The sequence below is a fragment of the Hyla sarda genome, chromosome 9 (genome assembly GCF_029499605.1).
Source record: "Hyla sarda isolate aHylSar1 chromosome 9, aHylSar1.hap1, whole genome shotgun sequence".
In the NCBI taxonomy this organism is placed as follows: domain Eukaryota; kingdom Metazoa; phylum Chordata; class Amphibia; order Anura; family Hylidae; genus Hyla; species Hyla sarda.
Genome location: NC_079197.1, coordinates 40,482,307 through 40,509,677, shown reverse-complemented (window position 1 = coordinate 40,509,677; position 27,371 = coordinate 40,482,307). Strand labels below are relative to the sequence as shown.

Here is a 27,371-nt window from a genome sequence, read left to right as displayed (position 1 = left end):
TCTCTGCTGCCCGGTATCCTCGCTCTCTGTCACCGCCATCACGTCGCTATGCACGCCGCTCCTATTGGATGACGGGACAGCGTGCGCAACAATGTGATGACGATGAAGGAGAACGCCGGCCATTCAGGGGATCCCGGCACGGAGCAGACACCGAGGAGGCAGGTAAGGTCCCTCCCGGAGTCCTGTAAGCTGTTCGGGACGCCGCGATTTCACCGCGGCAGTCCCGAACAGCCCGACTGAGCAGCCAGGTTAGTGTCACTTTAGACACGGCGGTCAGCTTTGTTCGCCACGTTTGAAGGGGAAACACAGGGCATCACCGCGATAGGTGATGTCCTGTATTAGCCGCAGGTCCCGGACGTTGATGGCCGCAGGGACCACCGCGATAGGACAGGCTTTAATGTGTATTTGCCGTATAAGACGCACCAATTTCCCCCCCCCCCCCAGTTTTGGGGAAGAAAAAGTGCGTCTTATACGGCGAAAAATACGGTAAATGTGGTAACTTTGTGCCCAGCAAATTTATGGAACAGTCAGAAATCAAGGTTCACTATTATTAAATGTGATTTTAGCAGCCCAACATTATGATAGTAATGTGGCGTACCCAAAGTCACTGTGTAACCCTATCTTGTGTAATAGGATTGTATAATATAATATAATAAAAGTATAAATCTTTTATATCTAGGCCTGTCAACAAACCGTGTTTAATCATTTTTTTAAATGAGGGATCAAACACATAAAATGCCTTTGTTCTTAAAACATCAACAGTTATTACGTATCTTGTTAGGAATGAGATTACTTATTAAAATCCAGGGGGAAACACATTTCAGACTCCATTAAAATAGTACATTATGACTAAGAGCTATTGTAATGGAGTCTGAAACGCGTCCTTTGTTTTCTCTGAATTTCAATATGTAGGATTTTTTTTACTTTTTTTTACATCAAACTCAATAAAAGTTCATGTTTTCAGAACAAAGTTTGAAGTGCTCCTTAACTTTGATGTCATTTCTCCAAGTCAATACAGACTTCTGTGTGCTTCTCACCTGTGTGAGTCAATTGATGGACTTTAATCATTTATTGTAATTATAAATTCAATTGCCATTTGATGTGATTATTGTTCTTTAAAACATATCAGTATTCTATACATTGTAATCATAGACATTAATTATTAGCATTTGGACCTATTCACACTATTAAATTATTGAATCATAAAACATTTAAATTGTAAAGAGCAATAATCAGATGCCTTACCATATGTATGTATGTATAAAAAAGCAGGTTTTCCACTATCAATCTGTACTGTATACCCCATAATGACAAAGTGAAATCAGAATGTTAGAAATGTTTGCAAATTTATAAAATTAATAAATAATAAAATTTTCCATGGATATAATTATTCAGACCCTCTGATATAGGTTCTGGGGGGCCTCCCATTTTTCTTTATCATCTTCAGGATGTTTCTACACCTCAATCGGTTGACTGGACATGATTTGGAAAGACACACCCCTGTCTATATAGATGGAGTAATAATTTAAAAAAAACGGTTCGGCGAGGCGCTGCTCAGTATCCGGTCGGAAAGGAAGGACTTGAATAGCACAGGACAATAAAAACTTTATTAGTGTAGCAGGGACAACATGTTTCGGCATCCACTGATACCTTCCTCAGGTCCACTTACAGTTCTAAAAGAATAGATACATATAAACACATATAGAAGGTATGCTTCTTCTGGAAGGATAAAGAGGGAGTAATTCAATGTATATAAAATAGGTATGAAATATAAGGTCTCACAGCTGACAATGCATATCAGAGCCAAAAACAAACAATGAAATGGAAAGAACTGCCTGTAGAGCTCAGAGGCAAGATTTTGTGGAACCACAGATCTGAAGAAGGAAACAAAAGTGCTGCACTGAAGGTTCCCAAGAGCACAATTGCCAATTGTCTACATTTAGAACAACTAGGACTCTTCCTAGAGCTGGTTGCCCCACCAGACTAAGCAATCAAGGGGGAAGGGCCTTTGTAACCAAGATTGGACCAATAACCTAATGATCCATCACCTGCCAAATACCATCCCTGCAGTGAAGTATGCCTTGACCCAATCGAACATGATAAGACCTGAAAATGTCTGTCAAGATGGTCTCCATCCAAACTAGCAGAGCTTGAGGTGATCTGCAGAAAAGAATGGCAGAACAACCGCACATTCAGGTGGGCAAACCTTGTGGCATCATCCCCAAGAATACTGTCAGCTGTAACCACTGCCAAAGGTGCTTAAAAGGGGTACTCTGGTGGAAAACAATTTTTTTTTCAAATCAACTGGTGCCAGAAAGTAAAATTTGTAAGAAAATTTACTTTGTAAGATTTGTAAATTTCTTCTATTTAAAAATCTTAATCCTTCAAGTACTTATCAGCTGCTGTATGCTCCACAGGAAGTTGTTTTCATTTTGAATTTCTTTTCAGTCTGACCACAGTGCTCTCTGCTGAGTCCTCCTCTGTCCATGTCAGGAACTGTCCAGAGCAGGAGCACATCCCCATAGTAATCCTCTCCTGCTCTGGACAGTTCCTGATATGGACAGAGGTGTAAGCAGAGAGGACTGTGGTCAGACAGAAAATAAATTAAAAAAGAAAAGAACTTCCTCTGTAGTATTCAGCAGCTGATAAGTACTAAAGGATTAAGATTTTTAAATAGAAGTCATTTACCAATCTGTTTAACTTTCTGGCACCAGTTGATTTAAAAAAAAAATTCCACTGGAGTACCCCTTTAACAAAGTAGTGAGTAAAGGGTCTGAATACTTGTGTCAATGCAATATCGTCCTTTTCAAAAAAAAAATTCAAAGGTCTAATATTCTGTTTTCACAGAATAATGAGGGAAACATATTTTTATTTTACTTTAGCTCAAGGCCGCAACATAGCAGAATGTAAAGAAGAAAAATGTGAAGAAGTGAAATATAAATGCATTTTATGCCTTCAATTTTATAAGGAGGCTTTTTCTGTCAGATTCTACATGAATCTATGTGAACAAAATAGTTTTCCATCAAATGCTGTATTAGAGGGGGCAAATATCTCTGTAATATCTCTTAAGTTAAATTTAAGCTTCATTGTTAATTGGCAGAGGGACATCCTGTGAATTGGTACAGCCTGCTTGCATACAATCTATATCCGTAAGGGGGTTCTTTTTTCACCCTAAAAGTGTATTCAGGGTATACTTAAAGCTGTAATAGTGGGCTTGTAGCTTTCCGGATTGGCAGCTGTGGGGATCGGGGCAGGTGAGTATGTTTTTTTTTTTAATCTTCTGAAAGCATCCCAAATCCACTCTCATAACTTTTTCTCAGAATATCCCTTGCTATCCAGAAAATGTATATCTCCTTCACAAGGCTTTGCTTTTATCTTGATCTGGATCAACATATTAGAAATGGAAAGCCTCTTTTTTGTCTATTTTTTGCCTTCCTATGCAACTGATACTACTTATAGGTTACAAACATGATAAGTATGGTTCATTCCAGCATGTTTTTAAGAGACAAGATAATAGTTACATGTTTAGTATAATGTCCTCCAACTACTAAACTATAGAAACTATAGTCTCCACAACTAAATTACAATATATATATATATATATATATATATATATATATATATATATGAAGTATGAACACTGTATACTGTATGCAAAATCATAGCAAAATCTTGGAATACCTTTTTTTTTATTATTGGCTTTTGGGAGTCCTCCCTTTATCATGTCAATAGCATTTCTGAGCACCTAGAAGAAAACACACAGATTACATCTCACAAAATATGCAGAGGTTAAACAGATGTGGAGAATTTTGGGCTATAAATTGTACACAGAGGCGTAGCTTGTAGCTTCTGGGCCCCAATGCAAAATCTGCAACAAGGCCTATATGCCAAATATACTACTGGTCTCTTATGGGGGAGATGTGTTTTGGGGTCCCCTAAGGCATCAAGGCCCCAGTGCGACAGCTACCTCTGCTACCTCTATAGTTATGTCCCTAATTGTACAGCTATAGGACGATAGACTTCATAGATAAGGATGAGAAGGGGGTGGAAATGTGAGCTTTCCCTGATCTATATATAAAGTGTAAAGCGTAAGCTGAAGAAAAATTTACCATTAAAGGAGATCTGCAGCTCTAGACACTTAAGTGTCTTATCGCTGGGGGAATGAACGCTGGAACCCCCCTCCACCCCCACCCAAGATCTCCTGTACCAGACCCCAGCTCTGCCGCAGGGCTGCAGATCTTCTTTAATGGTTTTATATATATATATATATATATATATATATATATATATATATATATATATATCAGGGAATGCTTAGTGAGGTCGAGATGGGGGGGGGGGGGGAGAGGGTCCTATCGGTCTGACCCCCTGTGTTCAGACACTTAGCCATAGGGGATAAATGTCTATGGCTGCGGTACTCCTTTAACCTGATGGGGACGGAGTCCCACTCCCCGTCTATGACACCTCTCCTTCCTGAGCGTGGGTCATAGCGGGTTGGTCTCGGCAGCTATCTGCCGCCGGGACCTGTATCTAATGCCTTACATCACCTATCGCTGTAATTCCCAGCATTAACCCCTTGGATGCGGCAATCAGAGTTTATTACTGTGTTTAAAGTGAAAGTAAAAGTATCCCGGCAGCTCAGTTGGGCTGTGCGGGACCACCGCGGTGAAATTGTGGTCTCCCGATAGCTGAGAGGACGGGGGCGGGGGTCCCTACCTGCCTCTTCACAAGTGAGCAACCATCTGACACTGCCAGAGGCAAAGAAAAATATCAACCTTTGAGAGGTGATATTTAGTGCACACAGAGTCATTTAATGGTCTAATGCCCAATGGTAGGTTAAAAGCACAAGTTGTCCTGTGTAGAATGGGCCAGTGTTAGAATGTGCCAGTGTGTTGCACAGAGGTGTCCACTTGGCGAGGCATATGGTATATAACACAGACCAGTCCTGAGTTTATTCAAAATATCTCACTTCATTACCTTGTCACACTTTTCTTTTTTTTCCCCTTTTTTTTAAAGATAAACCCCCTATACCAGTGGCTTTAAAAGCTGCATAACGTTGTGACAGTAGTGCCAAATTATAGCCTGGTTTCTGTAGTAAATTGTCAAATCTACTAGGGGGCACCACCATAGGATAAGAATTACAGTCTTTTCCACTATAGCTACTTTATTGTGTGTTTGATTTGCAATATGAGTTATAGTTCTGAGCATGCCCTGGTTTTGAATGCATAGCTTACTGTAATTTATTTTTATTTTTAGTAACAGTTGTTACCTTTACATATGAGGTATGCCTATTGAGTATTATAAAGTCCTTTGTGAATGTATACCATAGGAAAATGCTAATTTTATAATAGTTCTTATTAAAATCTGTGTTTTTTTGGCCTTGGCTGGCTATTGCATCACTACAGATAAAAAACATTTCCTGTTTTTCTTGCCATTTTCATAGCTTACGACTTTCCAATGTCATTTGTATCTCCTGTACTGGTTTTCTATTGATGTCCTATCTGTTTGTTTGTTTGTATTGTAATATTTCTTCTCTTATACCTCCACAGATGAGTTTAAGTCCTTCATGAGGCACTTACCCAACAGTCACTTTTTAAGCATTGGAGCCATTCACCAGCACTGGGGAAACGATTGGGAATTGCAAAACCGTTATAAACTGCTGCAAAGTTCACTGGAAATACAACGTCAAAAGATGCAGCATACAGCACGAAAGTTATTTGGCCTTAGCTTACGCTGTCGACATAATCCCAATCACCAGCTACCCAGAGAAAGGTAAATAGGTCCTACTACTACTACACTGGATTATTGTTGAATAAAAAATTATTTGGTGCCAATGAGATAGACATGCCAATAATGTTTGTTTGGCTGACAGCTATTGCTCCTGATCCCTTCATACTCTTGGAGGATTGACTCAGCCGTACGTTCATGAGTTCTCAGTGAAGAGAGGAGGGTGAGCCGCTGATATACTCATCTGGTGGCTTATCTCTGAAATTAATAGGGTCAGGCAGATAAAATCCAACAGGCCCAACCATACACATTATTCAGTTCACCAGCTTTTCCCTTAATGTGTATGACCACCTGTATACTATTGTTGGAATATGGGTTAATGGGTTTTGATCATTTTTAGGGGAAATTGTACTGTTATTTTTTTATTAAAGGAGTTGGCTCAAAAAGGTATCATCGCTACTTCACTCATCTCCTATATTTCTAAGGCTAACACGGTACAAAACCTCATCTGATTTTAAAGAGGTACTCCGCCCCTAGACATCTTATCTGATAAGATGTCTGATCGCGGGAGTCTCGCTGCTGGGAACCCTGTAATCTCTCCTGCAGCACCCCCCTGTCATCTTGTGCACGGAGTGAGCTTTGCTCCGTGCCTGATGACTGGAGATGCAGGGGCTGTAGGATCGTGATGTCATGGCCCCACCCTCTTGTGACATCCCACCCCCTCAATGCAAGTCTATGGGAGGGGGTGTGACATATTCCTCCCATAGACTTGCATTAAGGGGGCGGGGTGTCACAATCCTAAGGCCCCTGCATCGCCAGTCATTAGGCATGGAGCGAAGCTTGCTGACAGGGGGTGCTGCAGGAGAGATCACAGGGGTTCCCAGCGGTGTGACCCCAGCGATCAGACATCTTATCCCCTATCCTTTGGATAGGGGATAAGATGTCTAGGGCTGGAGTTCCCCTTTAACCTTTTTTTTTTTTTTATAGATCATGGACATCATTAATCAGGGAAAGCCGCGACTAACCATATAACATTATTACAATATTTAGTCTTACATCGCAATGTCCGCAATTTCTGACTACATAGTAAACACAGTAGAATAGCCAAGACTGACAAAGAAAGACCTACTCTTCATCAGTGGCTCTCTGTTCTTGCTCACAGAAGGGGTTTGCCAATAGAAGTGGCTTTTGGAAAGAAATAAATTACATGAGATTTAAGGGGGAGCAAAAAAAAAAAAAAAAAAAAACGTCCTTTCTTAGAAAGTGTAAACTTATACTAGTCAGCCTAAGATTTCACCAGATCAAGCTCAGGATGTTTGAAAATCTGGCACATCTTAACTATTAACAGTGTATGGCGCGGGCTCCTGACTCGAGCCGGCACCATACCAGGCATCTCAGCTGATTCCTATAGCTGAGGGCCACCATTAATAGCTGACATGCGGCTATTAACCCTTTAGATCGTCGCAGTCAAAGCTGACAATGGCATCTAAAGGGACCTTTAAACAGTCCCTGGTGGTCCAGTGGGGTGGATCACCCCCCCTCCCCCCCGCAGCACAATCCACTGCTGAGGTAGCCAGAGGGCTTACCTCTCTTCCTGTGCTGGCTGCGCTCTGTAATTGATAGAGCCTGGCTGGACTGTCTATTAAATGGTTTAGTTTACGCCAAACATTTGCACCTAATAGGTGCTAATTTATACAGTAGCTCTTTAAGCCCCGCCCCCTTAAAAAAGTGTTCAGCATGGCATAAACAAAGAGAAATTTGTGCGTAATTTATCTAAATATGTGCTCCACTGAATAATGAAATGTGTCGCAAAATTCACATAAAAAGCCCAAAATCCTTTGGCTGTGCCCCCTAAATCTTTAAGCTTTTGTCAGAGACACAGCTACTTCAATGTTCCTAGCATACTATGTATTATGAACAAATCTAGTTTTCTCCAATATATGAAATAAAGTAATGTGTAAAATTGTGGCAAAGATTTTAAGAGGCTGAAGTCAACTTAACCAGAGCACACTTTGACTAGTGCATAATATAGACACTTTACATAAACATTTTAGAAAATTCTAGTCACCAGTATATACTGTAATGAAAAAATCTTCCCTAGCATATTCTTACCCTAACCTTGTCTACTAGCTCTGCTGTAAAATGCAGTGTGCAGTTTACTGTAGCAGCAAAACTAGTGAACCATTCTGACTAGAAGTTCACATCTAAACATATATATTGACTGCTATATAATATAAATCACATATGAATATACCACATAGACAGTCAATCCACAGAGGTCAATGACCAGTACAGGATCAGTATTCTGGTGGCAGGCCATCACCCCTGAAGTATCCCAACAGGTCATGCATTCTTTTTCTTAGTCTTGCAGAGGTGTCTTCATTAGTGGCAATGCATTCGTAACCACCACAGATGTTTTTAGTTCATAAGGTTGAAAAAAAGACCAGAGTCCATCAAATTAAACCTATATCCCTATTGTGTCCCTACTGTGTTGATCCAGAGGAAGGCAAAAAATCCTTTGAGGCTGATGCCAATTGCCAGATACCAGGGGGGGAAATGAATTCCCTACTCCAAATATGGCATCAGAATAAATCCCTGGATCAATGTTAACAATGTTCTGTCTCTATTTATCTAATATAATAACCTGTAATATTATTACTCTCCAAAAACACGTCCAGGTCTCTTTTGAACTCTCTTACTGAGTTCACCATGACCACCTCATTCAGAATAGAGTTCCACAGTCTCACTGCTCTCGCAGTAAAGAACCCCCATCTGTGCGGTTGTAGAAACCTTCTTTCCTCTAGACGTAGAGGATGCCCCCTTGTTATAGATACAGTCCTGGGTAAAAATAGATCATGGGAGAGATCTCTGTACTGTCCCCTGATATATTTATACATAGTTATTAGTTGCCCCTAAGCCATTTTTTTAACTAAATAACCCCAATTCTGATAATCTTTCTGGGTACTGTAGTCCTCCCATTACCTGTATTATTCTGGTTGCCCGTCTTTGAACCCTCTCCAGCTCCACTATATATTTCTTGTACACTGGTGCCCAGTACTGTACACAGTTTTCTATGTGTGGTCTGACTAGTGATTTGTACAGTGGTAGAATTATTTCCTTGTGTCGGGAATCTATCCCCTTTTTAATGCACACCATCATTCTATTTGCCCTGGCAGCAGCTGCCCAACACTGGTCACTACAGCTAAATTTACTATTAACTAAAACAACTAAAAAATTAAGATATGCAGCGATTCACCCAAGTCCAATCTTGAGCTCACCTCCTCATAAAAGCTGACCAGGTTAGTTCCTATAACAGCTTCTGAGCCATTTGTTTACCTCCCTAATCTCCTGCCGCCTCTCTGGCATGGCACATGGTACTGGTAATATTTCAGAAAATACTACTTTGGAGAAAAATACTACCTTGCTATGGGAAATCCTTATAGGGGTAGTCCGGGGAACTAAACTTATCAGACACTTATCTCCCTATCCAAAGGATAGGAAAAAAGTGTCAGATCCCTGGGAGTCTGACCACTGGGATCCCCCTCTATTTCCTGTATGGAACCCGGTCTACTGGACAAGCGCAAGTGACGGTCCGCTTAACCAATCACTGGCCACAGCGATGTCCCATCACAGCCAGCAATTGGCTGAAGGGGCCGTCATTTCCGCTCATCCAGGAAGGTGAGAGCCAGGGTTCAACAAGAACAGGTAGTTAGATGGGACCCCATACAGGAGAATGCAGGAGTGGATGTTTTGAATGTTTTACCATTGAATTCAGTGCAATTTAATGGTTAAAAAAAATTACATTTTCTGAGCATTTTTTGACATGTGAAACAGACAATTTAGAATTTTTGGTTTTAAGTCTCACAAACCATGCCAAAATACTGTGTGTGTGTACATGCTGTATCCATACAGTGAGAAAACAAATCCATTTTCTGATATGAGAAGGAACAGACTTGCCCCAAACTTTTCTCCATTTTCTTATATTTCATATGCTGTAATAAATATAACTTCAATTATTGTATAACTTTGGAGAGCATTTTATTCATTGCTTGACAAATTTTGTCACTAGTTAGAAAAAGCCACAGATATTGCAGCTAATATGCTGTCTATCATCACATGTAATGTATAACATGTATGCATAATAAGTATGCACTAGCGATATAGCGGTATATCATATAAGATTAGGTTTACACGCTCCAACTCATTCAGGGTCCGTATGGCTCTTTTTTTGTTGTTGTGCTGAACAGACCCAGAATGATTCGGAGCACAACTGGCACTGCCGGTTCCCAACAGATCCGAGTGACTTGAACTGGTTCCATCGGGTGTCTGGTATTTTAAAGGAGTTGATCAGTGAAAAAAAAAGGATGAGCACAATTTTTTTCTCCGCTCAGCTTTAATCTTGTTACAATCTACCTTTAGGTCAGTGTTTTCCAAACAGTGTGCCTTCAGCTGTTACAAAACTACAACTTGCAGCATGCCTGAACAGCCTTTGGATGTCCTGGCATATGCTGGGAGGTCTAGTTTTGCAACAATTAGATGCATACTGTTTTGAAAACACTGCTTTAGGCAATGATCTAGATTGGGATCCTGCAGTTCAAGCGGGACCCAATAAAAAACTTGCTGGCGGTAATGAGGTTGTTGCAGATGCGAGCAGGTGGTCACGCGCTATGCCTGCAGGTCCCGCAAAATTCACACATTTTCACACCCCAGGGTTTAGTTTAGTATAGTTATATGTCCCATCCAGACTCCCTTCCCGAGTCCCAGCAGAAGTCATCCGGCAACATGCTGTGTGTGTGTGCACTGCGCATGCGCATCCTCTTGCACTGCTCTGCTGTCTCCTCCCCCCACATCTGATCTGAGCGTTATTTATACGCAAAAGCTCATATGGGCAAATATAAAATTGCATATTCAATTCTTTCAGTTCATTTATTAATAGCAAAAGGATATATCTGGATCTTTATCCACTTTATGTTCCATATTTCTAATTATTTAAAAAATTGGCAACTCATAGGGGATTCTATTTGAAATGAATGGGTTTCTTGTCGAACACCAGATTACCCCGGGCTTCATTGTGGCTTTTACTGTCATCAGTAGAAGATTATACTCACAAGATACATTTCGTACATCTATAACGCAAACACTAAAGCTCTTTTTGATGACCATTTTTGGACATTACAGTCATTTTTCAGATCCTGTATAACATGGGAAGTTCCAACAGCAAATTTAAGGGGCACCATAGCCTTTCCTCATTAACGATAATTCATGTATGTGATTTAGCAACAGACTGTGACCTATCCTCTTGTGTAATTGTAGTAGGACAGGCTGCATGTGACTGCGCCTCATTATAATAACTTATGAGACTGAAAGAAAGCCAAAAAGAAAAAGAGAATTAGGAAAGCCTTAATAACATGAAGCTTATTTCAGACTAATGTAAGAAAATAAATCAAGTTCTCCTCCGCATCCAGCTTTATTCTTTAAATAATTGAAGTCATATCCTTTTAATATCACAGTTTACTTCATTTCACTTGTCAGTGTATTTTACATGTATTCCTTTTTATAAATCAATAATAATAACACTCTGCTTTGATCTCTAAGCTCTAGCGTTTGTCCAACAACTAGAAATGAATATGTCATTGCTTCCTAGGATATTCATTATGCTGATACATTCTCTAATTACCAAAACAGGGGTGAATTGTGCAGAGAAAGTCTTCATAAAAGAAGATACAATGTATCAGAAAACATATATATATATATATATATATATATATATATATATATATATGTATATACAGTATATATATATATATATATATATATATATATATATATATAAATACAGTATGTATTGTATACACTGTCAGGATCTTATTTAAAGCTCTCGCTGCCCTAAGCCCTTAGCCTGAATACTCCCCATTTAACCACTTAAGAACATAGGGCGTACAGGCTCCCTGGTACATAAGGACCCAGGGTGTACCTGTACCAGTGAGTGGCAGGGACAGGACCGGGATGCCTGCTGAAATCGTTCAGCAGGCATACCGTGACAATGCCTGATGAATTCACACCGGCGATTCCAGTCATACGGGTCACGTGTGAACCGATGACCCGGAATTAAAAAATGATCGGTGGAGTACTATACACTGCCAATCCCCTCTTGTTGCTGGGGGGAGGTGGCAATCTTGTCACCTCCTCAGTAGTGCTGCTATTGGTCGGAACATGTCTGACCAATAGCAGCCAGCAGAGGGTTAATGTCCCTCTTCTCTCAGCTCTGCCAGCCCACCTTTCCGAAGATCTGTGCCCCTCAGAGCAGAGAAAGTGGCCTCCTGTCACCCTTAGTGCAGGGACAGATAAAGCAAGGGAAAGGTAGGTAAAAGTGTTTAAAAAAAAGTAAAGGGCGCTGCGATTTGCTACCGTTTTTTTTTTTTTTTTGGCCACAGCGTTTTTTTTTCTGTTGAAATATAATACTGTGTGACTTATGAAGTAACAGCATGTCCTTCATTGTGGTGTCAGTAAGTGGGGCATCTGAGACAGGGAGCAACAGCAGTGACCCCCCTGTAGAACCATCTGTAAATGCTGGTGGCATACATATGGGGGAGTCAGGCGCAGCATTCTGACTCTCCAGGCGCTGTCTCTGCTTAAGCGGGCTTTGGGATGGAGACGGGGCCAGTGATGATGGCGCGGTAGCGAGGGGAGGTCGGCTGTCACTTACCACCGGGACTGGCGCAGGGAAGGTCGGAAGTTTGCACAGTTAAGGGGAGTCAGGCAGTGAGGAGCAGTGCTCAGTCTCCGCCGGAAGAGCGTGGATCTGCGGAGGTGCTCTGTCAGAGGACGAAGCGGTGAGTCTGGAGAAGGAGCGCGGCAAGGAGACTCTCCACTGCTCCCTCTGCGGCCATCTTGGGACCCCTCTGGGGCCGGGGAAAGGGAGTTGCGCTTGAGTTGCCGACTTCTTCCTCCTGGCAGGCATAGCAGAATTTATTGCGCTGGGTGCTGATTTTATCGCTGTAGACTGCGGTGAAGCCGGAGCTCACGCGTGCATTCAGCTAGGCAGCCAGGCCATGCCCCCCACGCTGTGTGACTTATAATCACACACCGTTATATAGTTTGTACCCAAGCACACACAAATTCACTCCCCCCACCGCACACATCCCCTCCCCCCCACCTCCGTAGAAAAACAAGTAATGGCCTGCCGGGCATATTCGGTGGAGGAGGCATATGCATTACTTGCCTCCGACACCAAATCTTACCCAAGGATGAGGAAGATCCTGCTTCTCCGTGTTCTTCCTCATCGTCCTCATCATCTAGCGCTGATAATGAGCCCCCTGCACGGTGGCGGAGATGCCACCAGGCGATGCCAACCCCCCCCCCCATGATAGCGACCCAGTGGCCGATACTACGAGTGGTCATGCTGCTCGTAATAGTCCAACCCCCCAGACAAGCATACCGGAGCCCCCTTCCGATGATCCTGTCTGTAGACCACCAGAGGGATATCAGCTATGGATTCCTGAGTTTGTTGGCGAATTCAGGAATTCAGATTGACATAGTTGGGGACACTGAAATGGACTTTTCTAGTTTTTATTTCAGTGATGACTTTGTCAATCTAATGGTGGAGCAAATGAACTTGTACGCCCAACAGTTCATTGCCCACCACCCAGATTCCTTTTGGCTAGGCCCAATGAATCATATGCCGTTAATGCAGCTGAAATGAGGACATTTGGGGCCTCGTGCTGCATATGGGCCTAGTCAAAAAACCAAGTGTCAGGCAGTACTGGAGCGGGGACGTCCTCTACCAGACCCCGCTTTACAGTTCGAGGCCATTCGGAAATGCCTGCATTACACTGATAATGCAGCATGTCTCCCCTCGAAGTGATCCCACCTATGACCGGCTTTACAAAATGAGGCTGGTAATAGATCACTTTGGGGCTAAATTTTTTGGAGTTCTACGTATCGCTCAGGGAGCTCTTTGTTGATGAGTCTCTTATCAGTTTTAATGGGAGACTCATGTTCCGCCAGTATATTCCCTTGCAGCGGGCGCAGTATAGCGTGAAACTCTACAAACTTTGTGAGAGTACCACCGGGTACACTTACAAGTTTAGAGTTTATGAAGGACGAGATTCCCGTATTGATCCCCCAAAATGTTAGCGGGAAACTCGTTTGGGACTTTGTGCACCCATTGCTGGATAAGGGTTACCACCTTTATGTGGACAACTTTTATACCCTCTGTTCACATCCCTTGCTGCCAAATCCACGTCTGCTTGTGGGTGAGCAATGCCCAAGAGTGAGTCCCGTGCTCTTACCCATGAAAACCTGTCGCTGGTCAGGTATAATGATAAGAGGGATGTAATTATGTCCATTTCAGCAAAATTTGCTTTCCAAAAGACTCCTTCTCTTCTGAGCATTGCAGTGAGCCAGCAGAGCACTTGACGTCCACACATGGGGCATTTCCATACTCAGAAGAGAAAGGGTTACACGTTTTTGGGGGGTATTTTATCCTATTACCCCTAAAATGTAAAATTTGGGGGAAAACCAGCATTTTTATGAAAAAAAAAATTAATTCATTTACACATCCACATATGTATTTAGTGGTCCCTGATATTAAATGGTTCCAGGTAGAACATTGTATGTTGAAACCATTGTATGTTGTTGTATGGAAACCTGGTAATTGGTTCTGAAACCCCAAAATGTTATCCCAAAATAGGAAAATAGTAAGTATTAAAGATAAATGAGTAGATAGCTAATACAAAAAGCAAGTCCTTACATATAAAAGTAAAAAAAGAGCTGCTGAAAGCTGTAAATCATTGTCTATGTAAAGGACAGGAGCTTCTTTATGATCCTGTACAGCACACACAATGTCCAAAAAAAAGTGAAATGGACCGTCACCCAGTATCCAAGGAGTAGCTAAACCTGGCACAGGTAAAGAGTAGTCCAGAACATGTAATACCTCCCTGCACTGTAGGGAGGCGCAGTGGTTCATAAAAGACTATTATATGTTGGAGGAATTGTAACCTGAGTCCATTGTAAATTGACGGACCACTGTACACAGATTAGCCCTATCTCCAAATAATAATAAATACAAGCACGCACTATTACCAGTATAGATGACTAAATAGCAAATCCAAATATATCAAATATTAAGTAGACTCCAATGACTGTTAACAACATCTGAAACTAGATAAAAAACATAACCACTCTCTTTTCTATATGTGTACTTGTATCAGAAATACAAAAAACAACACATAAATTGAATTTTAACATAGCATAGACTGTAGACATTGCCAGTCCCCCCCCCTAGACCGAAGCTGAAATTCCATTATGTGCACTGTGCAGCAGAATTCCATTGACAGTAATGGGACTCTGCTGCACTGGAATTTCTAAGGCTACATTCACATCACCATTGTGTAATACGGCTGCCAGATCCGGAGTTTATATGAGAGCGGCCTTTTTTTAAATTTCCCCGTCAGATAAGGCAGCCGTATTACACGATCATGATGTAAAATTCCACCTGTGGACCCCATACATTTAAAAGAGCTGAATGGAGTCAGATAGTGACTCTGGATGGCTCATTTTTGAACCGTACCTTGTTTTGTTGCAAGACTGAAAACCTTGGTCTGCCATGGTTTTTAGTCCAGCAATATAACTGATACGGTTCAAAAATGAGCTGACCGGAGTCAGATATCTGACTTCATTCGGCTCATTTAAATGAATGGGATGCGGCACAGGTTCACAGGTGGAATTTCTAAGACTACATTCACAATTGTGTGATATGGCTGCCGGACCACTATGGACAACAAGGGTCTGATGGTCTGCAGAGTATCATCCTATTGCACACTGGACTTAAATACTAAAATACTGATTAGATCAGTCAGAGGTAAAATAAACAGTAAAGTCTAGTAATTCACTGTTATTGTCTTCTCTTAGTGAACTTGTTTTATTTCCTTATCTTTTCCATCTGTCCCAAATCTCCTTCATGATTACTTGTTCCAAATATAACTCCCCTCTGCAGTTTGCCGCACAGACAGTACCGCCTCCACAGTAAAGAACTCCATACATGTAAGGGGAGATTTATCAAAACCTGTCCAGGGGAAAAGTTGACCAGTTGCCATTGCAAGTGTCGCGGGGTAATAACTAAATTATGAATTATGGTCATAAAAATTATTATTCTGAAAAATTAAAAATGATGAAAATTATAAAAAATCTCAAAATTATGACCTGGTGAATTGTAGAGAAAGCTAATCAATACAATTCACATCTGAGTATGACGGGATGACATTAACGCTTAAGGATGTAGTTTTGCAATATACACTAATACACAGTTATTATAAAGTATGCAGATTTATTGGTTATAAGATTATAAATAGAGATGAGCGAATTGAAGTTGACAAACCCAAATTCGTTACGAATTTCATGAAAAATTCGATTCGCAGCGAATGCGAATATAGCCGCGATTCTATCGCGCAAATCGCTTCATTAAACTCCATTTTACAGCGTTCCAGGCTATTGGAGACCTAAGATGGTGGATCCACATGTGAGTACATGGGGCAGGGGATTATGGGAGGGCGGGAAACAGCGGCGAGAATGAAGGTAGGCGGGCTAACCCTGAATCACATGTGAGATGCAGCCTATCAGTGTTCACTGACTCCTGTGATGTCACAGCCCCTATATAATCGGCGGCCATCTTGCCTCTCTTCATTTCATCTATGCACTCAGATGGAGAGGACGGGACTGTGTGTGTGTGCATAGCTCATACCACAGAGTTACACTGCAATTGCTAGTCACATCAGCATTAGGGAAAGACAGGAGTGCAGAGTGCTGTGCTGTTACACTGAGAAGGATCATTGATTGCTAAACCTCCTATTCACGTTATTGAGCATTGCAGCAGAGAGGGGCAGATAGCTGTCAGCTGCCTCATACAGATCTCCAAGCTGCCTGAACTTTCTGAAGCATCTTATCTCCTCATTTTTCAGCCCAATTGAGTTTATTTTTATTTGCTCCACAAATCTTCTGCTGCTCAGAATTGTGTGACAGAGTGCAAATTAGGGTTTAATCCCTGGATTTTTTTTTTTGTGGTGCTGCACTGTTGGGTCCTGCTGCTGTTCAGAAATACGTGATTGCTCAGTGGACTGTAGGGCATTTGTACCATTTTGTACCTGTTAATCTGTCAAGGGGCTGGCTACATACTGTGCAAGTGTAAACAATACTATTCACCGGCTGTTTTTTTTTTTTTAAATAGTTTTTTCTGCGTATAGTTACGCATATATAACTGCCCTCATCAGTGCATACCACATAGGTACATGCAAGTATTGTACCATTTAGTACCTGTTAAGCTGTCAAGGTGCTCCATACCGTCACTCCCCATATTTAGTCTCTTTCACGTTTTTGTCACCTGCATCTCAAAAACATTTCAAGAATCCGCCCATTTCTCACTACTGAAACTGCTAAAACTCTCATTATTGCTTTGATTCACTCCCGCCTCGACTACTGTAACTCTTTACTAATAGGCCTTCCTTTCTCCAAACTCTCTCCTCTCCAGTCCATCCTTAATACCGCAGCCAGACTCATCTTCCTCTCTAGCCGCTACACCGATGCCTCCTCCCTGTGCCAGTCACTACACTGGTTACCAATTCAGTCCAGAATACAGTACAAAATCCTCAGTCTCACACACAAAGCTCTCCACAATGTTGCACCTCCCTACATCTCCTCTCTCATCTCTGTCTACCATCCTACACGTTCTCTCCGATCTGCTAATGACCTCACACTAACATCTTCTATAATCCGAACTTCCCACTCCCGTCTCCAAGACTTCACTCGTGCTGCACCGGTTCTCTGGAATGCTATCCCTCAATCCCTCAGACTCAACAACAACATCCATAGTTTTAAACGTGGCCTAAAAACACATCTCTTCAGACAGGCCTATAACAGTCTCTAATTGGCCTCAACATATCCCCAACATATCCTCAACATATCCCCAACATATCCCAAACATATCCTCAACATATCCCCAACATATCCTCAACATATCCTCAACATATCCTCAACGTATCCATAACATATCCTCAACATATCCCCAACATATCCTCAACATATCCCCGAAATATCACCAACATATCCCCAACATATCCCCAACATATCCACAACATATCCTCAACATATCCCCAACATATCCCCAACATATCTCCAACATATCCTCAATATATCCCCACACCTCTTGTTTGAATGGTTATTGTGTAATTTTATGTCTGATACTTGTCTTTGTTTGTACCCCATAATTGCAAGCGCTGCAGAATCTGTAGGCCCTATATAAATAAATAAAAATAAGTCCAAACAATAGTATCCACCGGCTGGTGTATTACAAAAATACTGATTTTTTTCTGGTAATAGTTAAGCATATTACTGCCCTCATCAGTGCATACCGCATAGGTACATCCAAGTATTATACCATTTAGTACCTGTTAAGCTGTCAAGGTGCTCCATACCGTCAAAATTCAAACAATAGTATCCACCGGCTGGTGTTTTACAAAAATACAGAGTTTTTTCTGCTAATAGTTAGGCATATTACTGCCCTCATCAGTGCATACTGCATAGGTACATCCAAGTATTGTACCATTTAGTACCAGTTAAGCTGTCAAGGTGCTCCATACCGTCAAAGTCCAATCAATAGTATCCACCGGCTGGTGTTTTACAAAAATACAGAGTTTTTTCTGCTAATAGTTAGGCATATTACTGCCCTCATCAGTGCATACCGCATAGGTACATCCAAGTATTGTACCATTTAGTACCTGTTAAGCTGTCAAGGTGCTCCATACCGTCAAAGTCCAAAAAATAGTATCCACCGGCTGGTGTTTTACAAAAATACAGAGTTTTTTTTTGCTAATAGTTAGGCATATTACTGCCCTCATCAGTGCATACCGCATAGGTACATCCAAGTATTGTACCATTTAGTACCTGTTAATCTGTCAAGAGCCTACATACTGTTCAAGGACAGCCGTAAGTAATCACCTGCTGCTGTTCTAGACAAATACTGTTTAAAGAGTAGTGTAGCGTATTGAAATACCCTCATAAACGCACTAAATATGTCAGGCAGAGAAGTGCCAGGACGTGCACAGAGGAGTGGCAGAGACCTAAATACTTCAGGCAGAGTTGGCAGCAGACTTGGGGTGAGTGGCAGCAGGAGTCGCAGCGAGAGGCCTGAGCTCCCGTTATCAGCCAGCAGTCGTGTCTCCACCAGCAACCCATCTGCCGTCGTGGATTGGTTAACACGCTCATCCACATCATCACAAGTGACATCTGACACCCCCAGTCAACAGTCAGTGGGCTCCTCAGACACAACCCTCAGTTGGCATGGCCCGGGAGCAGTCCGTGTCCTCCCATTGCCTTTGTCCTATGCTGTTCCCTCTCCTAAAGAAGTATCTTATGCTGTGGGTTCAGCTCCACTATTTACTGAGGACGATCTAATAGAGGACAGTCAGCAGCTACTGGACAGCCAAGAAGGGGAGGAGACATCCACCGCTTGCTTCACTAGGCGGCCAAGTAGTGATGTGGAGAGTGACGTGGGAGGCGGTGTTGCAAGTGTTCAGGGTCCTGAAGCAGACACTGTTTGGGAACCTGAGGAGGACATCAGTGACGTGCACACAACTGTTGATGATGATGAAGCAGATTGCAATTGGGAGCCGGGTGCAGAAGGGGCTTCATCATCATCAGGAGAAGAGAGTTGCAGGTTGCCCTTGAGGCAGCAGCGTGGTGGCAGTAGTGGAAATTCAGGAGCCAAACGTGCTCGGGGGAGACCACCTGCTTTGCGGCAGCCTACCTTTCCGGGAGGTAGTGGAACAGGGGTTCCTGGAGACGGCGCCAGTAGCAGTCAATTAGTGCAGACTGTAGGTGGGAAAATCAGCTACTCAGTGGTGTGGAAGTTTTTCATAAGGCATCAGGAGGAGGTGCACGTAGCCACATGCAAGATCTGTCGGCAGAAGGTGAAGCGTGGCCAGGGTCCCAATGTCGGCACCACGGCCCTGCGTCAACACATGCTTCACCACCATAAAGCGGCCTGGGAGAACCGTGGCTTCGATGCAGTGGTACAGCCTGCTGCATCACCCAGTGGCCATCCGCTCCCTCCTTCATCCAGCCAAGGCTCCACCATCTCAGCCGAAGGGAGCTGTGTGTCAAACCCTCCTTCTGTCGCTCCTGCTTCTCACGCTTTTAGTCAGCCATTCCGCCAACAAACCATCGGCGAAGCCATGTCCAAGAGACAACAGTATGCGCCCACTCATCCAACGGCGCAGAAGTTGAATGTGCTCCTGTCCAAGTTGCTGGTGTTGCAGTCCCTCCCTTTTCAAGTGGTGGACTCTGCACCTTTCAGAGAATTGATGGCTTGTGCCGAGCCAAGGTGGAAAGTCCCAAGCCGTCATTTCTTTGCAAAGAAGGCAGTACCAGCCCTGCATAAGTTTGTACAAGAGAAGGTGGGCCAGTCCTTGAGCCTGTCATTGTGTTCAAAAGTGCACGGCAGCGCCGACGTGTGGAGCTGTAACTATGGGCAGGGACAATACTTGTCTTTTACGGCCCACTGGGTAGATGTGGTTCCTGCACAGCCACAACAGCAACTTGAAAAGAGCAAAAGAAGGAAAGACCGACGGGAAGGCGCCTAGTGTGATACCATTGATGACAGGTGGGAGGGGTTAGTCGAAGAGTAGATAATGGGTGCTCACCTTGAGCGAGCAAAAAACTTGCATGTAGACCCACAGTGGGGTTAGTGGTATGGATAATAGTCCACCGGATGCAGCTGCTAAGCCCAGGAAACAGGACAGGACTAGCCAGTCCTGGATAGATATGCAGTGGTAAGGAAGAAAAAAAAAACTTTTCAAAGGGCGCTGCTGTTGTCCTGGTGAGATGAAGATGAAAAGTCCGAGGCAGAAGTATTTTGCAAGATATAGCTTCTTTATTGGTGTAGAATCATAGCAAGCAGGGATACAGGCTAGATAACGTGTTTCGGGGGACAGCGCCCCCTTCTTCAGATCACTGATCTGAAGAAGGGGGCGCTGTCCCCTGAAACGCGTTATCTAGCCTGTATCCCTGCTTGCTATGATTCTACACCAATAAAGAAGCTATATCTTGCAAAATACTTCTGCCTCGGACTTTTCATCTTCATCTCACCAGGACAACAGCAGCGCCCTTTGAAAAGGTTTTTTTTCTTCCTTACCACTGCACAACAGCAACTTGGACAGGTCACACCGCTTCCTTCTCCACGTTTTCGCTCCCAGGCAGTTGGTCCTGTTACAGTGTGCGACGCCGCCTCCTCATCCTCCACCGTGTCCTCGGCCTCCACTGCACGTCCAAATCTCGGTGGCCCTTCATCGTACCATGTGTGTTGGGCACGGTGGAGTCAAGCTGTCCTTCACATGGTTTGCCTTGGCGAACTGAGTCACACAGGGGAGGAACTGCTAAAGTTCATTCGTAAAGAAATCCGAGTATGGCTTACTCCACGAAATCTGGAAATGGGAACCATGGTGACCGACAACGGGAAGAACATCGTGTCCACGCTGCGACAAGGAAGCGTGAAACATGCGCCCTGCATGGCATACGTGTTGAATCTGGTTGTCAAGCACTTCCTCAAGTCTTCACCCCATTTGCAAAACATCTTGAAAATGGAAACTGTGCACTCGTACACCGCCAAGCACACCTTCCTTGAGCTGCAGCGTCAGAACGGTATCCCACAACATAGTCTTATTTGTGACGTTGCCACACGTTGGAATTCCACCCTCCATATGTTGGACAGACTATACGAACAAAGAAAAGCCATCACTGATTTCTTGATGATCTAAGCAGATAGGAGTACTCCCCTGTGTAACTTCAATGGGAACCAGTGGCAGCTCATACGTGACACCTGCCGTTTGCTGAGGCCCTTTGAGGAAGCCACATTATTTGTGAGTCGCCTGGATTACGCCATGAACAACGTAATTCCACTCCTACATTTCCTACAACAAATGATTGAAACAATGGCTAGTCACGGCAATGGAGATGTTGCGCCTACATCTCAAGGCTACATGAGCCCTGTGGGGGCTGAACTGGAGGAGGAGGATGATGAGGGGCAGAGCGGAGCACATTTTAAGTTGGATGAGATGGTCGGTGTTTCTAGTCTTCGGACAGGAGAGGAGGAGCAGGAGCAGCCAGAGGAGCTGAAAAGTTATGAGGAAGTTGAGACAGAGGACCCAGACACACCGTGGCAGTATGCAGTGGAGATGGAGGCAGGTAGTCTCTCCGAGTCACTGGTGCAAATGGCACGATGCATGCTCAGTTGCTTGCGTAGTGACCCCCGAATTGTAAAAATTCGTCAGCGGGATGACTTCTGGATCTCTACCTTATTAGACCCTCGCTAACGTCCCAAAATGGGGGCCTTTTTTACACCCACTGAGAGGGAGGACAAACTGACCTACTACAGAGAGATTCTACGTAGTCAGTCGGCTGATGCCTATCGGCCACCTGGTCCATCCATTCGCAGGTCTGACTCGGGGGGCCCTCTGCGCTCACCTTCCACTGCCATGGCTGCTGGGGAGTGGAGGGGTGGGAGGAGCAGTACCAGCTCAATCAGCAGCAGCCTGAGTCTACAGTTGCTGATGAGTAGCTTTCTTCACCCGCATAGTGAAGCAACTCATCATCAGCAGGTAGACATGGAGCAGGACCTGAACCAACAGGTGGTGGCATACCTTGACATGGCCATGCCTACAACCATTGAAAATCCGCTGAACTTCTGGGCAGCCAAACTTGATTTAAAAAGCTTGATTCAAAAAGCTGTCCTGCCCGGCCAGTAGTGTGCCATCAGAGCGGGTGTTTAGTGCAGCCGGGGCCATAGTCACCCCAAGGCGAACTCGTCTGTCCACCAAAAATGTGGAGAGACTGACGTTTGTCAAGATGAATCAGGGATGGATCAGCCAGGATTTCCAGCCATCAATGCCTCAGAGTAGATTGACCATGCTGCTACACCAACATTTCCCAATTATGGTTGGTTATGAAACCCTCTTGGGTTATCAATTAGGGTTATGAAACCCTCTTTGGTACTGTGATTGCCTGCTCCTGGCTCATGCTGTGTCTTTCAGGAACTACTTGCCTCACTGATGCTTCTGGCCTTGGGCCTTTAATTTTTGGATGTTTAGCAGTAGCTAAATTTCAACATTGATCTTTAAATGTAAGGGGTTGGTTATGAAACCCTCTTGGGTACTGTGATTGCCTGCTCCTGGCTCATCCTGTGTCTTTCAGGAACTACTTGCCTCACTGATGCTTCTGGCCTTGGGCCTTTAATTTTTGGATGTTTAGCATTAGCTAAATACATGCTTAATGCAAATTTCAACATTGATCTTTAAATGTAAGGGGTTGGTTATCAAACCCTCTTGGGTACTGCGAATGACTGCTCCTTACTCATTCTGTGTCTTTCAGGAAATAATTGCCTCCCTGATGCCTCAGGCCTTGGGCCTTAAATTTTTGGAAGTTTAGTAGTAGCTAATACATGCTTAATGCTAATTTCAACAATGATCTTTAAATTCTCGGCGCTCTGCTAGGGCCTTCTCCTACCCCGCCGGGGCCGATCCGAGGACCTCACTAAACAATCCAATCGTTGGTAGAGACATGCGGTGTGTACAAAGGGCAGGGACTTAATGAACCCGAGCTTATGACCGGCGCTTAGTTGTGATTCTTTTTTCCTGGCAAATAATTGCAATCCCTGATCCCTATCGTGAAGGGGGTTCAGCAGGTTACCCGCACCTTTCGGTGAAAGATAGACACACGCTGGTCCGTTCAGTGTAGCGCGCGTGCAGCCCCGGACATCTGAGGGCATAACACACCTGTTATTGCTCGATCTCGCGAGTGATCGTGCAATGTAAGGGGTTATTAAAGCCTCTTGGGTACTGCTGATGCCTACTCCTGACTGCTCCTGTGTCTTTCAGGAACTACTTGACTTCATGATGCTTCTGGGCTTGGGCCTTTAATTTTAGGATTTTTGAAATACATACATACATGCTTAATTTAAATTTCAACATTTATGGTGCAATGTATGAGGTTATTAAACACTCTTTGGTAGTGCTTTTTTCAAATTTTCTGATAATTATCACAGTAATAAACTTGAATTTCCCACAATAATAACCATTACACCATTGAACGATTGTTGCGCGTGATTTTTTAAGTAAAATTTTCTTGAACTGTGCTTCTTTATTTCATAAAAAATTCTTTTATAGAAGAATGTCTTTTGGTGGTCCACCATCCTGCATTATAGAGTCTTCTGGACTCTTGGATATGCGCTTGTTCTTAAACAAAGGTACAAAAACCAAAAATGGCTGGTCAAGGCTATGGAGACGTTGCACCTAGATCTTACGGCCACATGAGCCCTGTGGGTGCTTGCGAGATTAGGTCCTTTGTACCCACACGGCGGGGTTGGGGACACAAATTTTGATTTAAATTTCAAATAAAAAAATCACACATTTCAATGGTCTCCTCATGCTGCAGCCAACTCCAGGCTGCATCGTTCTGGTAATATATAGAGAGCACTCGCTGTCCTAAATTTTCGTTAAAATTTTTCATAAAAAATGTTTGTCTTTTTTTTTAGGGATTGTGAAGCTTTGGTGCGTACTCATGCATCAGCGAACTCCAGCCTGTGTCATTCAGACAATATATGGTTTATAGGGCCTGGGAATTTCTAATTTTCTCATAAGTAGCACCCGCTATTCATAGGTCTTCTTCATAAATTTCTACAATTGTTGTGTTTTTTTGGAGGGATTGTGAAGCCCTAGTGTGTACTCATGCATCAGCCAACTCCAGGGTGTGTCATTCATGCAACATATAGGTAGCACCCGCTGTCCTAAATATTCTTAAAATTATTTTAAAAATCGTTGTTTTTTCTTTGGGATTCTGAAGCCCTGGTGTATGCTCAATGCTGCTTCCTGCTACACTCTGTCAGCCCGTTGGTCCTGCGACAGTGTGCTACTCCGCCTCCACATCCTCCACTGTGTCTTAAGCCTCCACTGCCCGGACAAGTCTCAGTGGCCCTTCAGCATACCATGTGTGCAGATCACGGCGGTGTCACGCTGTTCTTCACATGGTTTGCCTTGGCGAGAAGTCTTGGTAACAATGGCCAGTCAGGGCAATGGAGACATTTCGCCTAAATCTCACGGCCACATGAGCCCTGTGGGGGCTTGTTGGATTTGATCCTTCGTACCCACACGCTGGGGTCCGGGACACGCAAAGGTTGTTTTAAATTTCAAAAAAAAAAATGATGGTGCTGCTGGGCCTGGGTCTGGGAATTTAAAATTTTCTCATGGGTAGCACCCACTATCCAAAATCTTTTTCAAAAATTTCTAAAACTGTGTTTTTTTGGGGGGGATTGTGAAGCCCTGGTGTGTACTCGTGCATCAGCCAACTCCAGGCTGTGTCATTCAGGCAATTTATGGGTTACTGATGCCGCTGTGGGGCCTGGGTCTGGTAATTTCTAATTTTCTCATCGGTAGCACCCGCTATCCAAAATCTTTTTCAAAAATTTCTAAAATTGTGGTGTTTTTTGGGAGGGATTGTGAAGCCCTGGTGTGTACTCGTGCATCAGCCAACTCCAGGCTGTGTCATTCTTGCAATATATGGGTTACTGATGCCGCTATGGGGCCTGGATCTGGTAATTTCAAATGTTCTCATAGGTAGCACCCGCTATCCAAAATCTTTTTCAAAAATTTCTAAAATTGTGGTGTTTTTTTGGGGGGGATTGTGAAGCCCTGGTGTGTACTCGTGCATCAGCCAACTACAGGTTGTGTCATTCAGGCAATATATGGGTTACTGAGGCCACTGTTGGGCCTGGGTCTGGTAATTTCAAATTTTCTCATAGGTAGCCCGCTATCCAAAATCTTCAGTTTAAATTTCTTAATTCCTCTTTTAATCTTAGGGATTGTGAAGGCCTAGTGCCTACTCATGCTGCTGGCAACTCCGGGCTGTGTCATTCAGCCACTATATGGTGTCCTCATGCTGCCAACACCTCCATTCTGTGTCATTCAGCCACTATATGGTGTCCGCATGCTTCAGCCTCATCCAAGCTGCATCATTCAGCCACTATATGGTGTCCTCATGCTGCCAACAACTCCACGCTGTGCCATTCAGCCACTAAATGGTCTCCTCATGCTGCCAACACCTCCACGCTATGTTATTCAGTCACTATATGGTCTCCTGACACTGAAGCCACCACCAGGCTCTGTCATTGTGCTGCTTTGTGGCAGTGATTCTAAAAGCGATGCCAGTAGTCTGCATGTTATTCTGAATAACAGTATTATTTCACTACCCCAGCACACTCCATTTTAGAACACAGCAAAGTGATCGATACCCCTATAGAGGCTGTATGTAGGCTAGAAATAGCCTTTTTTAATATAGATTCGCCGCAAAAAAATTCGGATCGAAACAAACTTTTTCGGTAAATTTGGCGAATCGGCCGAATCGAATTTTTGAAAAGTTCGCTCATCTCTAATTATAAACATAAATGAGTAAGACACACAATTATATATGCAAATGAATATCAATTAGATATTATTAAACAGTACAAGATTGTTAATTGACTACATTTAGTAGAACAATACATGTGAGTAGTAAGTAACTTGTTACAATAAACAAAAGCTACCAGGTTAGAATATCATATAAGAAAAAGGTTACATATCACTCTATTCAGAGGAACCTCATGATATTAAGGTGGGCAATATCTAATTATTAGACATCAATATGGAATGCTAAATTCACTCCCCGCCCCCTTCTAACCACTACAAATCACATGACTCCATGAATGGGGAAATCCATCTAAAAATATATACAATATGGAAAACTATGATATACTTCCCTCCATTCTGGACTATTTTCTATACATGACTTTGGTAAAACATTAAGACAATTAACAGAGATATATGATCTTGCTCTATATTTTAGGAGGAAGAACTTGAAACAAGTTTCCTGTGTGGGAAGTATAGTTATAACACTTAGCTTGGCGAGTAGGAATTCTATCAATATGTCTAAGCAATTATTTCATGCTTTGATAGATTGTGAGTCTTGATTCTTCTGCAGGTAGAATGAAGTCCCACAATATCCTAAAACTATAATCTCAATATTGAGATAATTAATTATTTTATTTTATTAATTTATTTGCCAATCTAAATGGTATAATTCCATCTACATTTTCCCAATTACTCTTAATTAAATGGAATACCATTTTTGGGTCTCTTACCAAAACTTTATAAGAACCTTACTTCTGCTCTGAGGAACACTGGACGGTCCATCTCATCGTCAGGGACAGCCATTGGGTCGGTACCGTTTGATCAGTCCGGCTGGCAGGGATCTCACATGGCTTTCATGGCTTCCATCTTGTGGATCTCTTTGCCTTTGTGTTCTCTACAGCTTTCAGTTAGAGCAGTTAATACTTCACTATTCAGTTCCTCAGTATCAGCTTCCTAACATCTGGTTTACCAGACTTTTTAATTAGTTAGACAAACCTTCCTTAATTGGAATTCCCCAATGAATGTAGATTGGGCGTGTACATATAGTAATGACTATGACTTCACTTTACTACCCAGAATGCATTGAGCATATCACCGATAATGCCTTTCCTGTGGTGTAATGTCACCTACCCATCCACTAGATGTTGCTATTGCATAAGC

The 27,371-nt window shown here is 43.0% G+C and overlaps 1 protein-coding gene across 1 annotated transcript in view; it reads left to right on the top strand.

Annotated features, from left to right (window-relative positions):
• The window catches only part of BRINP1 (BMP/retinoic acid inducible neural specific 1), a 285,238-nt gene that overhangs the window by 222,292 nt on the left and 35,575 nt on the right, over window positions 1-27,371 (top strand). Inside the window, exon 7 of the mRNA XM_056537848.1 lies at window positions 5,550-5,772. Within this exon, the coding sequence (XP_056393823.1) occupies window positions 5,550-5,772 (223 nt within the window). The remainder of the gene's footprint in view (window positions 1-5,549; window positions 5,773-27,371) is intronic.